Source organism: Staurois parvus, unplaced genomic scaffold, assembly GCF_062004578.1.
Source record: "Staurois parvus isolate SC_StPar_1 unplaced genomic scaffold, SC_StPar_1.0 ptg000403l, whole genome shotgun sequence".
In the NCBI taxonomy this organism is placed as follows: Eukaryota; Metazoa; Chordata; class Amphibia; order Anura; family Ranidae; genus Staurois; species Staurois parvus.
In genome coordinates this window covers 4,970,603-4,986,145 of record NW_028318199.1, presented here as the reverse complement: position 1 = coordinate 4,986,145, position 15,543 = coordinate 4,970,603, and the positions used below count along the sequence as shown (strand labels likewise).

Here is a 15,543-nt window from a genome sequence, read left to right as displayed (position 1 = left end):
AGGTGGCACTGCTGGGCACTGACAGGTGGCACTGCTGGGCACAGGTGAGTGGCACTACTAGGCACTGATGGGTGGCACTACTAGGTACTGATGGACACAGGTGGGTGGCACTGCTGGGCACTGCTGAGCACAGATGGGTGGCAGTGGTGGGTGGCACTGCTGGGCACTGATCATCAGGGCACTGATGATCAGTGCCCTGATGATTGGTGCTAATCTGTCCTCTGACAATTGGCAGTACTTTCCTCACGCTGTGACAGCGTGATGAAAGTGCAGCCGATAACTGGCAACTGCATTTTCTGGTGATCTGCTGTGTCATTGGACATGGCTGATCACATGGTGAAAGGCTGCTGTGGTTGGCTTTTTACCACATCACATGATCAGCTTGTCCGTAGGGTGTGTGGGAGGGTGTGTTCTGGGAGGACATCATAGGATGTCCTCCCAGAACTGGCCGGCCGCAGTGTAGCCGTCATTCGGCTATCTGCGGTCGGCAAGTGGTTAAAAATTGCATTTGAAATACCACTACACAAATATCGTGTGACATAAAAATATGCAGCATACACATTTTATTCTCTAGGGACTCTAGGGACATGTTGGAGAGAAGTATTAGAATAGGCTTTGGAGGCTCCTACTGTACTTTTTTTGCACTTTTTTTAAACAATGTTTTTTTTCTTTTTTAGAAATTTGTTCTTACAAAAGCAATATAGAAACATAGAAAAGTGATGACAGAAAAAGACCAAGTGGTTCATCGGGTCTGCCCTTGTTTTGTAATTTATACATGGTGTTGTATTTTTTTAGTTTTTTTTTTTGGTTTTCGTTAGCATTTTTGTCTGTGCATAGATCTATGTTTGTCCCAAGCATGTTTGAAGCCACTTACTGTTGACTGACTCACTACCTGTGCTGGAAGTCTATTCCAAGCATCAACTACCCTTTCAGTAAAATAATGCTTTCTAAGATTAGTTTTGAACTTTCCTCCTGTTCGTTTGAGGGCATGTCCCCGTGTTCTTGATCTTGGTTTCATATATCACTTATATATCATTCATTTATCCTGCCTTCTTGGGGGGAGGCCGGCTCCGAGGATGGTCGTGTGAGAGACAGAGCTCCGTCCATCTGTCAGCAGAGACACCGCACACACCGACAACGGAGAGATAAGAGTGACTCAAAATTACACATAAGGGTACATTAACCCCTCATCTACTATGCCACAGAGGAGGAAAGCCCCAGGACAACCAGGGAAGCTGACAAGCTTCTTCCCTGCTGTCCCCTCATGCAGCCAAGATGGCGCCAGCTGCAGCATGAATAGAGAGCCTGTGACAGAGACAGCACAGCACCTGGATCCCAGATTAAGAGCACCACTGTACCCAGGAGACCCGGGTGAGTCCTCTCCACCCCTGTCTCCCACCACAAGCAGCCCTGCTTAATCAAGACCCAGATTGGATACTGAATCCACTCCTGACAACCAACTCTTTATTTCACAAATTCTACCGCAAAATTCTGCTCCATCTTTAATTGAATCTTTCCCTGCTTCTGACCAACACTGAGATATTTATGAAAAACATGCTTCTTTCTCTGCGTCAAACACTCCACACTGATCTTACAGCATCACTATCCCAAATCTCTAATGTGGTACAACAACAAGAACACCGCATACGCCATATTGAAAACAAAATGGGAGAAATGTTCACAGCCCATAATGACTTGATTGACGCACACGCAGACCATGAAGCTGATGTTGAACAAATAAACCTGAAATTAGCTGATTTAGAAGACCAATACAGACGCAATAACATCAAATTTAGAGGCATACCTGAATCAATTATTAACGATACCCTGACTCTATATCTCCAACAATACATCAAAATCCTCATTCCCTCACTCATGGATATGGAACTCGCCATAGATCGGGTGCACAGAATACCCAAGCCAACTTTCTTACCATAAATAGTGCAGCCCTATAAATGTGGTGCAAATTAAAAGGCAAAGTGTAATCCAAATGACTAAACGTACAATAAAGCCTCTCTCAGAGGCAGCACAGAATTTGCTACAATGGCTTCTAATCACTACAGTCTCAGCCAGCGAGGGAGACACAGGCAAGCCAGGCTAACCAGGGCAGGCACTAGCCGAGCACCAGGCTTTGTGACACCGGGGTACACCACACACACCAGGACAGGCACGGGAGATCCTACAAGCAACTTCAAGGATTCCAGTGAGGGGAGATCCTGTACCCAGGCAACCGGCATCCACCTATTCCTTAAGGGGACCTCTGGCCAGCTGGATCTTCTTCTTACCATCCTGTGTGTTTCCACCACCATTACCCACTTGGAGGGAGGATTATCTCCGTGTGTTCCTGACCAGACCCAACCATCTAGTGAGAAGACATCTTCCCTTATCCCAGACCAGATCCTAAAGGAGGCTTCTGTGGTTTTTACTCATTGCACATTTACATTGTGCATCTGGTGAGTGCACAATCTCTCTATATTGCTTGGAACAACATCACGGATTATAAGGAGAGCACTATATAAACTATTTAGTAGCCTCTAGTGAAAATACGGAACATTTGTTTTTTCAATATTTTTCTATCCTTTGCTAATTGACTACTTTATTGTACGTCTAGTCATTTGGATTACACTTTGCCTTTTAATTTGCACCACATTTATAGCGCTGCACTATTTTTTATATATTCTGTATAGGGCTTTATCTGGTTTCCTTGAGTGTCCAGCAGCTTACCCTACAGAGCGCTCACTTTTATTGCTATTCTTTACCTTTAACTTTCTTACCAGCCTCTATTCCCAGAGATGTACTGGCACGTATACACTTTTACCATGTAAAAGAGAAAATAATGTCAACAGCCAGAAATCCTCCACCCTTTCTGCCATCACACTCAAATATCAAATTATTCGCTGAATTATCCAAAGCCACACTCCTCAACCGCAAAAAGCTCGTTACCATAACCAAAGCTCTGAGGAACCATGGGATAGGTTATCAATGGGGCTTCCCCACAAAGCTTTCCATTAAACAACATGGGAAAATATACACCATCAAAAATCTAGAAGCAGGCATCGATCTCCTAAAAAACTGGAACATAATACCGGTGGAATCTCAACACTCCACTCCTCCCAACCAATGGATGCTGAGTGGTCCTGATTCTACAAGCCCTCATACTACTAAACACCCGCCATCTTGGGCACTCTCTCCCTTACCTAACCAACTGCTGGCAAACGGCCCCAAATCGAACATTTTCAAGTTACAAGAGACTTTTCAGCATGACCTCTCTTATGGTCTATGCATGTTCAAACCCCCCTGTTATACAGTAGCAATTCACGCTACTCAGGTTACTTGCACTTCTCGCAAGTCTTTTTTTACCCTCTCTACCCTTCCCCCCCCCTCCTACACCACCAGTCAACGGAATCACTCCACCATTCAACTACCATCTCCGACATCACCAGCAAAACTCCACCTGATCCAACGATTGTTCCATAACTAACACATCCTGTGTATGGAAGACCACCACCTATAGGTACAACACATGTACCTTCTCATCAAGATAAGAAATTACTCTCCTACTCACTAACTCCAATCAAAATCTTATCAAATGAATAAAATATCATCTCTTAATGTTCGCGGTCTAAACTCCCCCTTTAGGAGGTCCCTACTCCTGAAAGAAACTCGCTCCTTACATGCTGATATACTTTTTCTACAGGAAACACACTTCGCGACAATCAAAATCCCTAAATTCCACCTCCAACATTTCTCCCATATATACATGGCAACGAACCCTAAAAAGAAAAATGGTGTCATTACAGCCATAAAAGACTCTATCCAATTCAACATATCTCAGAAACAATAGACCGTCAAGGTCAATACCATATCCAGATCTGCAAACTCAACAAAATTATACACACCCTAGTCAACGTCTATGGCCCTAACTCCAAACAATTACAATTCTACAACAGACTTCAATCAATTATCTCCTCCCAAAAACAAGGCAGACTCCTCATAGGCAGTGACTTCAACATCATTGGCAACCCACTTCTGGACTCTTCTTCAAACGATCTTCCAAACAGAATTTCAATTTCTTCATAACAATGATCTCTGACATTTGGCGATGCCAACACAGCACGGAAAGAGATTACACCTACTACTCTCCATCCCACCTATCCTACTCCAGAATTGACTTTTTTTTAATCACAGACAAATGGACCCTACAATGCATAACCTCCTCATCAATTTTTACCATAACATGGTCAGATCACGCTCCAATCAACATTACCCTAGACAACCAGCAATACTCCTCGATACCCCGAATCTGGAGACTAAATTCATTGTTACTGAAGAACCCAGATGAAAAGAAGCACATACTAGATGCACACAATATGTTTTTTGAACTTAATGACACACCTGACATTTCTATTTCCACACTATGGCCCGCTTACAAAGCCTACATGAGAGTTATCCTCATACAATTAAACTCCCGCATCACAAAACAACGAACCCAACAAATTGACCAACTCCTTGCATCTATTAAACTAAAAGAAGACCAAAACAAAAAAAATCCCAACCCCTCCACATCTTCCTCCCTCACCTCAGATAGAAATAAACTAAGAGCCCTTCTACTATATAAATATATCAATCTGCAAAAAATGAAAGCAAAATTCTATTCCTTAGGCAACAAAGCAAGCTCACTACTAACTAAACTAATCAAACAAAGACGCTTAAAAACCAAAATCCCTCTAGTCAAACATCCAACTACTCACACGTCTCTCACAAACCCACAAAAAATAGCAATTGCCTTCGCGACATACTACCAAAAATTATACAATCTCCAAAATTTCTTGACACCATCAAACTACCCCAACTCACTTCAGACCAACTCACTACTATCTCTACCCCAATTTCCCCTGCGGAAATAGAAAAAACCATTAAAGCTTTACCACTCAACAAATCACCAGGAAACGATGCTTTCACCAATGAATTTTACAAATCATTTGCCCCTGACCTTTCAACATTTCTGACCAAGCTTTTTAACCATGCAGCCTCTACCAGGTAAAGATCCTCTAAATGTCCAGAATTATAGACCAATATCACTACTCAACACAGACATAAAGCTATATGCTAAAATAATAGCCGAAGACTCCTCCCCTATCTACCTACATTAATCCACCCAGACCAAGTAGGATTCATCCCCAGTCGCCAAGCTCCTGACGCAACTAGGAGAATCATATCTCTTCTCCATAACCTAGAATTCACCAAACAGCCCTCCATACTACTATCCTTAGACGCGGAGAAAGCATTCGATCGAATACACTGGCAGTTTATGCGTTTAACCCTACAAAAATTTGTCATTATGGATTGGAGGTTATCAGTCATCCTTTCCCTCTACTCCAATCCCTCTGCCAAAGTATTAACAGATGGAACACTATCAGATCCCTTGAACATCACAAACGGCACCAGAAAAGGTTGCCCCTTATCCCCCATAATATTTAAACTACTTATTGAACCCTTAGCTTCAAAACTAAGAAATGACCCATCATTTTAAGGAATTACCCACCTCCACACAGAACACAAAATCAGTTTATTCGCAGACGACATCATACTAATGATAACCAACCCACATAATTCTCTCGAATTTGTTCAATTCTCCAAAATTATTCGGAAGTTTCCTATTACAAACTTAACGAACCTAAATCCTCAATCTTAAATCTCCACACAACTATCCATACCCAAACATCACTAGCCAAACAATTTCCCTTCTCCTGGGAACAACACAACATACCCTATTTAGGAATTAAACTCACCGCAACAATAGACCAATTATACCCTGCAAATCATAAATTACTACTTGAATCTATTCCACGAGAAATCTCAGCACTCCATACATCAACACTCTCCAAACTGGGACGAGTAGCGACTCTGAAAATGTTCATATTACCAAAAATTCTATACATATTCCGCACTCTCCCTAGTCCCAATATCTTCTTCTCTAAACTACAAACAGTCTTCTCTAAATTCCTCTGGAATTCTAAAAAACCCCAGATGTACTACAGATCTACTATTATGTCCAACATCCAGAGGAGGAGCAGGCCTTCCACACTTAAAATCGTACTACAATTCGACTCTTCTTGACCAAATATACTTTTGGTGGCACCCAACAAAAGAAAAATTATGGTCTACCATGGAAACACTCCCATTGCTCCCACTTTTACCTCGAAACATACTCTTCACACCTCAAATACCCCAAACCAAATACCTACTTAAACACCCTTGCATCCAAGCCTCTCTCCAAGCCTGGTACAACCTTACAACTACTAAATTTGAAAATACCAAACACATACCCACCCAAATCAATATACTACACCTCATCACTCCATCCATAACTCTATTACAATGGGAAAAATCCGGCCTAACCGACATAAAATATCTCTACACAAATCACAATTTGGAATCGTTCCAGACTCTCCACGATAAATTTAATCTACCCGCAACTGAATACTTCACCTACCTGAGAATAGCTCACTGCTTACGAACAATAAATATTCCTCATTTTATGAAAGTTCCTACCACCGCATACCAATTTTGTAACAAAACAAAATATCCAGGTAAAGGTATCTCTACCTTTTACACACTAATAGTAGACTCACTATTCACCCTACAATCTTCCTCCTTAATTAACTGGGAAAAAAAGTCTCCTACAGCCAATACTTCCACACTTGTGGGAAAAAACCTTCACCATCACCTATAGAGACTCATGATGTAGTTCTCATTGGGAATCGTACCTAAAAATACTACATCAATGGTACTTAACACCCGTTAAACTTTCACTATATTATCCACAACACTCCTCCTCCTGTTGGAGACAATGGGGAGAAATAGGATCAATGCTCCATACACTATGGACATGCAAATCACTCAAATCCTTCTGGAATAGCGTCTTCCAAATGCTCTCAACATTAGCTAAAACTCCAATAACCCCAAACGCTGCTCTAGCACTCCTCCATATTGGAATCAAAGATTTCCCTCGAGACTCCCATACCATTATTATCCACACATTATCGGCAGCTAAAATAAACATAACTAAATTATGGAACACTACTAAATCCCCTTCTCTTACTTCACTGATAACAGATCTTAACTTCCAATGTGATATGGAAAAAAGATCTGCCCTAAACAATTCTACCTAGCACACATTTAAGCTCCATTGGTCTCAATGGTTACAATACCCAAACTGCTCCGTAAAATTCTGATAAATTCACTATAAAATACCTTGACCCATCTGCCTAGACTGGTGCACTTACCCTTCCCTTCCCTCTCCCCTATTTCCCTACTCCTTGTTCTCCACCCCCTATAGATCTCTTCTACAACCTTACATGGTTCAGAATATACTAAGCATTCCTCTCATGCCAACGCCACTTATTCTAGTATTACCCCCAGCCCAATTGTGGTGAAAATATTGTTTTGTTTACTTTCCTGTACTGCATTATTTCTAACTGAACCGTATTTACCTACAATGTCTTGTTATTAAAACTATAATAAAAACTATTGAAATTAAAATCCTGCCTTCTTGAACCTTATTCACCCCCTTGATGTATGTAAAGGTTTCAGTTATGTCTCCCCTTTTCCTTCTTTCTTCTAGACTGTACAAAAGTTCCCAAAGTCGCTCATGATATATTTTATCCCCCAGCCAACATTTCTGTTTTAAAAATCCTTTTTTAATTGGTCTTATGTAATATTCTAATTTTATGAGATACTGAATTTTGAATTTTCACTAGCTGTAAGCCATAATCATCAAAATTAAAAGAAAAAAAATGCTTGAAATATCTCACTGTGTGTAGTGAAGCTACAGTTGCAAGAAAAAGTATGTGAATCCCTTGGGATTACGTGAACTTTTGCATGAATTGGGCATAAAATGTGCTCTGAACGTCATCTAAGTCACAACAATAGAAGAACACAGTCTGCTGAACATAATACTACACAAACATTAGATGTTGCCATGGTTTAATTGCACATAACATGTAAACATTCACAGTGCAGGGAGGAAAAAGTATGTGAGGCCCTAGCTTAATGACTTCTCCCAGAGCTAATTGGAGCCAGGAGTGAGCCAACCTCGACTCCAATCAGTGTGATGATATTGGATGTGTTGCTGACAGCTGTCCTGCCCTTAAAAAACACACACCTGTTTTGGGTTTACTGGTTTCAAGAAGCCCTGTCTGATGTGAACCATGCCTCGCAGAAAAGAGCTCTCTGAAGACCTACGATCAAGAATTGTTGACTTGCATGAAGCTGGAAAGGGTTACAAAAGTATCTCCAAAAGCCTTGATGTTTATGTGTCCACAGTAAGACAGACTGTCTACAAATGGAGAAAATTTAGCACTGTTGCTACTCTCCCTAGGCGTGGTCGTCCTGTAAAAATGACTGCAAGAGCACAGCGCAGAATGCTGCATGAGGTAAAGAAGAATCCCAGAGTGTCAGCTAAAGACCTACAGAAATCTCTGGCACATACTAACATTTTTGTTGACACATCTACAATAAGGAAAACATTAAACAAGAATGGAGTACATGGGAGGACACCACGGAGGAAGCCATTGCTGTCCTAAAAGAATACTGCAGCACGTTTGAAGTTTGCAAAAGAGCACCTGGATGTTCCACAGCACTACTGGCAAAATATACTGTGGACAGATGAAACCAAGATTGAGTTGTTTGGGAAGAACACACAACACTATGTGTGGAGAAAAAAAGGCACAGCACACCAACATCAAAACCTCATCCCCACTGTAAAACATGGTGGAGGGAGCATCATGGTTTGGGGCTCCTTTGCTGCCTCAGGGCCTGGACGGATTGTTGTCATTGATGGGAAAATGAATTCCAGAGTTTATCAAGACATTTTGCAGGAAAACGTACGACCATCTGTCCGCCAACTGAAGCTCCGCAGAGGATGGGTGATGCAATAGGACAATGACCCAAAGCATACAAGTAATTCAACAAAACAATGGCTGCAACAGCACAGAATATTCCTTCTGGAGTGGCCCAGTCAGAGTCCTGACCTCAACCCGATTGAAATGCTGTGGCATGACCTTAAGAGAGCGATTCACACCAGACATCCCAAGAATATTGCTACAATGAAACAGTTTTGTGAAGAGGAGTGGTCTAAAATTACTCCAGATCATTGTGCAGGTCTGATCTGCAACTACAGGAAACGTTTGGAATGAGGTTATTGCTGCCAAAAGAGGCTTAACCAGTTATTAAGTCCAAAGGTTCACATACTTTTTCCTCCCTGAACTGTGAATGTTTACATGTTATGTGCAATTAAACTATGGCAACATCTAATGTTTGTGTAGTATTATGTTCAGCAGACTGTGTTCTTCTATTGTTGTGACTTAGATGACGTTCAGAGCACATTTTATGCCCAATTCATGCAAAACTCCACGTAATCCCAAGGGGTTCACATACTTTTTCTTGCAACTGTATATAATATATGAGTTTCACTTTTTGAATTGAATTACTGAAATTAATTAACTTTTTGCTGAAACTCCAGTTTATTGAGATGCACCTGTATTTGTTTTTGTTCCACTTAAAACAAGTTGGTAATTAAGTTGCCACCTCATCCCTTTAAAACAGAACACATATTATTTACACAGGTTCTGTAGCTGATTATGTTGGTAATTAAAGCCTTATCTGCATTAAATTAGTCTCAGAACCTGTGTAATTTATGTGTTCAGTTTTAAAGGGATGATGTGGCAACCCTAATGGTGATATTAAAATAAGGCTATACAGCCTTAACATTACCTGTCCTTAAAAGTAAAAAAATTTTGGGCGGACAGATTGGTGCACATAAGAAAATATACCACACCATGCAACTCAAAGAACTCAAGCGTCATTTGATTCAGTTATAAACTCAATCACCAAAATATATCATCAAAAAATCTCGAGTCACATGTCGCATGCAGCCTTCCCTCCCCTTTTTGCTCATGTTTGTGACAGATTTACTTTAATAAATGTGAACAGTTATAAAATGGACCCAGCTGTTACAACAAGGAGAATCAAAAGTAACACACCTACAGGTATCCTAATACATTGAAATATTCAGCTATCAATATTATAACTTACTTGTAAGGTTAGATGTGATTTATCCATGTCTCCCCAGCTAAGGATCCAAATTTGATCATGGGATTTGTCATACAATAATTTTGCTGGATAGGGTTCAACATCTATTGTCTTTGAGAAACATAGAAATAAATAATTCAATTATTCAAATAATCATTCAATGTTAAATTTACCATGTTGAAAATATTCACTTACATTGTACAAACTATCACTGTGGCAACATTAGATGCTGGATTTCTGTAATACCTAAAAGGTGTTATGGACAACACAAAATATACCAGCTTGTATAATCTTACGCAGTAATGGATGCACCAAAATACAGTGAATGCAAATTGAAGGGAACAATTGCAACCTTGTTTTCTACCTTCCAGTACACTTAAATTTGTAGCCCATATAAAAAATAAGGAAAAAACAAGTAGACGTAACCTAATATGTTTACTCACTGGAGATTACTTTTAATATCACACTTAAATAGAAAAAATATCACATAGACACAGGTAGAGTGGCTAACTCATTCTCATTAGTTTTGAAAGTTTAATTGACTATGAAAAAGACAAATAAGGAATAGAACTTATAATGTATCAGTACTCTAATGACTATATATACACAGTATGTACAGGAAACATACCTGTTTAATTTTCTGCATTTGAATATCAATGATTAAAACCTTGTTCTGTGTTGGCTGTGCAACATAAATATATTTCTCTCTCACATTAACTGCTGAAGACCATAGGCATATTTGATCTGGTTCACCTTGCATTTTTGGGCATATTTCATCCTATGCGGAAAAAAAACATTAGCTGTATTAAACAACCAATTATGACAAAACATTTCAAATATGTTTCAGTGGGAGATATTGGAAATAAAAGCAATAATGGAGCATATGCTTAGTCTAGGGTATTAGGCAAAAGTTATTAGCAATGGTCCACAAAAGTGTTTTTTTTTTTTTGTATTAACAATTTTTATTGGTTTTCATGTGAGTACAAACAGTATATTTTTAAAAAAGATAAGGAAAAAAAAAAAAAGCATATCAGAAAGGTACATCAATGGTAAAACTACATATGATCAGGACCAGTGGAATCATATAATAACAGTGCGAAAGTAATCAGGGTCTTACATTTTGGGCCGGCATAGAGGAAATGAAGGTATCCCACGGGAGCCAAATCATCTCAAACACAGCAAACGAACAATTATGTAATGCAGTCAAATATTCCATCTGTCTTACATCAGCAATAAGTTTGTACAAAATCGGCAATGAAGGGGGAGTAGAAGATAACCAACACATAGGAATGCTTCTCCTGGCCGCGGTCAGAACATGTACAGCAAGTTTTCTAGCTGGTTTAGGTAGACCCGGGAATGGCAAGCCCAGTAAAAAATGCAGTGGGTCAAATGGGAGAGAGATATGCAACAACGATTGCAACAAGGAGCGGACCTCTTCCCAAAAAGGGGCAATGGAGCTGCATGTCCAAAAGATATGGTAGAGAGAACCAAGATCTCTACTACAGCGCCAGCAGGCAGGAGAAGCATTCGGATTATAAGCATGAAGAACTTCAGGTGTTTTGTACCATAACATCATGATCTTGTATATATTTTCCCTAAAAACCACACAGACAGAAGATCTAGATGCATTTTCCCAGATTTTCTTCCACGTTAATAAATCAATATCACGTTGTACAAATTGAGACCACCTACGCATGTAAAGGTGAGTGTCATTGGATAAAGGGGGGGCATCCATAAGGAGTTTATAAGTATTAGAGATAATACCCCTTTGGTGGGGACCCTGCATACATAAACGTTCGAAGGGAGTAGGCTTCCCCAGGATCAATGAGGGTGATAAGGTAGAAAAGAAATGGCGTATTTGAAGGTATATATATAGGTGATGAGGAGGTAGAGGAGCCTTTTTCTGAAGATCCGGGAATGAGTGTAACTTACGAGTCACCGGGTGTACCAAGTGACGCAATTGAAAAAGGTTAGCTACTACCCAAAGAGACATCCGGGACATGGCCATATTATCTGGAAGATTAGGGTTATAGAGGATATTTGTCAGTGGGGAGCAATCAGAGGCCAGTGTAAATTTAGCCTTACATTTCTGCCAAACAGTCAGTGAAAAATGCATGGGACCAAGGAATAGGTGGCGGAAGGAAGAGACATCCACTGCTGAGGTCGACCAAAGGAGGGAACATGGATGAGCTGGGGACAGTTGCAATGATTCGATCTCAGTCCATGTGTTGGGAGGATGGTGGGTGGACCATGACATGAGAAAACGAAGGTGAGTTGCATAGTAGTATGTTATTATGTCCGGCGCCCCCAATCCCCCCCTAGAACGCGGGGAGAGCAGAACAGAACGTGCAATCCTGTGCCGCTTATTGTGCCAAATAAAATGTAGGAAAGATTTCTGAAGGGAGTGAAGTTTGGACATAGGAACGGGGACGGGGAGAGTTGCAAACAGGTATAAAAGTTTGGGTAACACGGTCATTTTTAAGACGTTGATGCGTCCGAGGAAAGAGATGGGCAAGGTATCCCAATGTTTCAGAGAGCGAGAAATTGCTATAAATAGTGGGGGGAAATTGGCCTCGTATATGGATTGGTAAGAGGAAGTAAGATTAGTACCTAAATATTTTAAAGAGTGGGTGCACCACCGGTAGGGAAAGGCTTGCTGAAGCGAGGTTAGAACAGCAGATGGAACATGTATTGGGAGTGCCTCAGTTTTGGACGTGTTGACTTTGTAGCCTGATATAGCCCCAAATTGTTTCAGAGTCTCATGCAAAATCGGTAAGGAGGTGTGGGGGCTCGTAAGTGTGAGGAGGATGTCATCTGCAAATAACGATAACTTGTACTCATGGGAATGGGATTGTACCCCGCGAATATCCGGATTCGACCTGATGGCGATGGCTAATGGTTCCAGACAAAGAATGAACAGCAAGGGAGAGAGTGGGCAACCCTGACGTGTGCCGTTTGACATCTGAAAGGGAAGTGAAAGAAAAGAAGCTAATCTGACCTGCGAGAAGGGGGATGAATAAAGGGCCTTCAAGGCTGCTACAAATGGGCCTCTAAAACCAAATCTCTCCAAGACCATGAACATATAAGGCCAACTTAAACGGTCGAAAGCTTTTTGAGCATCTAAGCTCAATAACACAGCAGGGGTAGAGGATCGGTTAACCAAGTCAACCAGATCAATAGATCTCCTGGTATTATCTGCAGCATGTCTGGCAGGTACAAAGCCCACTTGGTCCCTATGTATGAGTATGGAAATAATTCCGGACAGTCGGTTGGCCAAAATTTTAGTGAAAATCTTATAATCGGAATTAAGTAGGGCAATGGGGCGGTAGTTGTCTACAATAGAGTGATCCTTATCGGGTTTAGGGATAACCGAGATATATGCACGGGAGAATTCAGTCTGGGGTGTGACCCCCTTGAAAAGATCTCGATAAAAAGAGAGGAGATGAGGTGCCAGAATACCAATAAAAGATTTATAATAGGAGTAGGGCAATCCATCCGGTCCCGGGGCTTTACGAGAAGGGAGATGTTTAATTGTGTCCAGTAATTCCTCTAGCGTAATGTCAGCATTAAGGGTGGCAATGTCTGAAGGTGATATTTTCGGAAGTGACAAAGGGTCAAAAAAATTATCAAACGATGACTGTGTGAGGGGCGGGTGAAGGTCTGGGATCAAACAGTTATACAGTTTCCCATAGAATGAGCCAAAAAGGGTTGCCATATCCCGAGGGTCATAGGTAGGGCTTCCATTTGGCTGTATTAAAAGCTCAGGCACCGTAGAAGGGGACTGAGCTTTGAGTCGATTGACTAACATACGATGGGGTTTGTTGGAAAATTCATAAAATTTCTGCTTAACCCAGAGGAGGGATTGTGCAGTCTTACTGGAGTCGAGAACTTTAATTCGGTCCCGTAGAGATGTTACCCTCTGGAGCCCAGAAATGGATGGCTTGGCCAGTAACCGTCGTTCCGCAAAAGATAGCTGATGTATAAGAGAGGCCCTAGCACTCGCCGAGGACTTTTTTAAACGAGAACCCATAGAAATACAGAGTCCTCGAAAGACCGCCTTATGGGCCTCCCACAGAGTTGAGGAAGAGGCAACGGAGCCAACATTGTGTGTAAAGTAGGTATCAAGTCCCTGCGACAGTTCATCTCTAAAATGGTCTGTGGAAAGAAAGGTCTCATTAAGGCGCCAATGACATGGTTTGGGTATAACAGGAGGAAAAAAAAGGTTTAAAGTCAAAGAGGCATGGTCAGACCAAGTGATGGGGTTGATTTCAGAAGAAACCAGAAGTGAAAGCAGTGGGGCAGAGATGAAAAAATGATCTAGACGAGAGTAACTACGGTGAGGGGTGGAGTAGAAAGTGAATTGTTTATGAAGGGGGTGTTTAATCCGCCAGGCGTCGAAGAGACGATGCTCCCTTATCAGTCTACGAAAAGATTTTGAAGAGGAGCATTGCCGCCTCGAGGGGGTGGACTCAAAAAGAACCTTCCTGTCTTTATGGGGGGAAAAAATCAAATTAAAATCACCCCCAACAATCACCTGCGAAGTGGAAATGGAATCTAGGTCAGCGAGTGTTTGGGAAAGGAACTGCAATTGACCCGTATTTGGGGCGTATAAATTCAACAGAACAAGGGGGGTGTCACCAAGCATACATTCCAAAATAATAAAGCGACCCTGTTGGTCAACCTTGGAGGAAACAACCCGAAGGGAGCAGTGTGACCTAATCAAAATTGCCACCCCGGCCTTCCCGGAAGGATCAAAGGCCGAATAGGCTTGGGAAAAAAATCTTGAGGCAAAACGAAAGGAGCCAGATGATTTGAAATGGGTCTCTTGGACAAAAATAATGTCTGCTCCTGAGGATCGAAATTCCTTCAAAGCCATCCACCGTTTTTGAATGGAGTTGAGGCCCTTAACATTATACGACAGAAACCTCAAAGCCATTATGAAATAACAACAACTGAACTACATGTATTACCATGACAAATGAGTGAAATACCATTGATGTAGTAGAATAGAAAACAAAAAACATAAAACAAGCAAATAACACAAAAGAAAAGAATATACAGTGAAAAACAGGTATCCGCAAGGATATAAACTTGGGAACGTCAACTAAGTCCAAGTCGTCTAGGCCAATGGCTAGACAAGATCGGGGGTAGCACGACATCCGACACAACCGGGAGGTCGTCAAACCCGGCCAGGAGAAACAGAAGCAAAAAATGCACCCAACAAGGGTTTGGCCGGCCAAAATGACAAAAATTTCATACATGATATAAAAACCATGTATGAAACAGGAGAGAGAGAACAGCACCAGATTAGCCACAGAAGGTCACCCCTGAGAATCATCAGGCAGGTGGATCACTTGATCGAGAAGAACGCGGACGTTGCGGGGTGCGTGAGAGTCTCTTCCGACCTCCGCGGACTGGTGTCCAGATCTTGTTGGGGGTGGCGGAAGG

At 41.4% G+C, this 15,543-nt stretch overlaps 1 protein-coding gene across 1 annotated transcript in view; it reads right to left on the bottom strand.

The window, feature by feature from the left end:
* Positions 1–15,543, bottom strand: part of FSTL4 (follistatin like 4) — a 1,219,954-nt gene that overhangs the window by 113,209 nt on the left and 1,091,202 nt on the right. Inside the window, exons 8-9 of the mRNA XM_089686641.1 lie at positions 10,724–10,873; positions 10,099–10,206 (exon numbers count right to left, since the gene is read on the bottom strand). Coding sequence (XP_089542767.1) covers positions 10,099–10,206; positions 10,724–10,873 — 258 coding nt within the window. The remainder of the gene's footprint in view (positions 1–10,098; positions 10,207–10,723; positions 10,874–15,543) is intronic.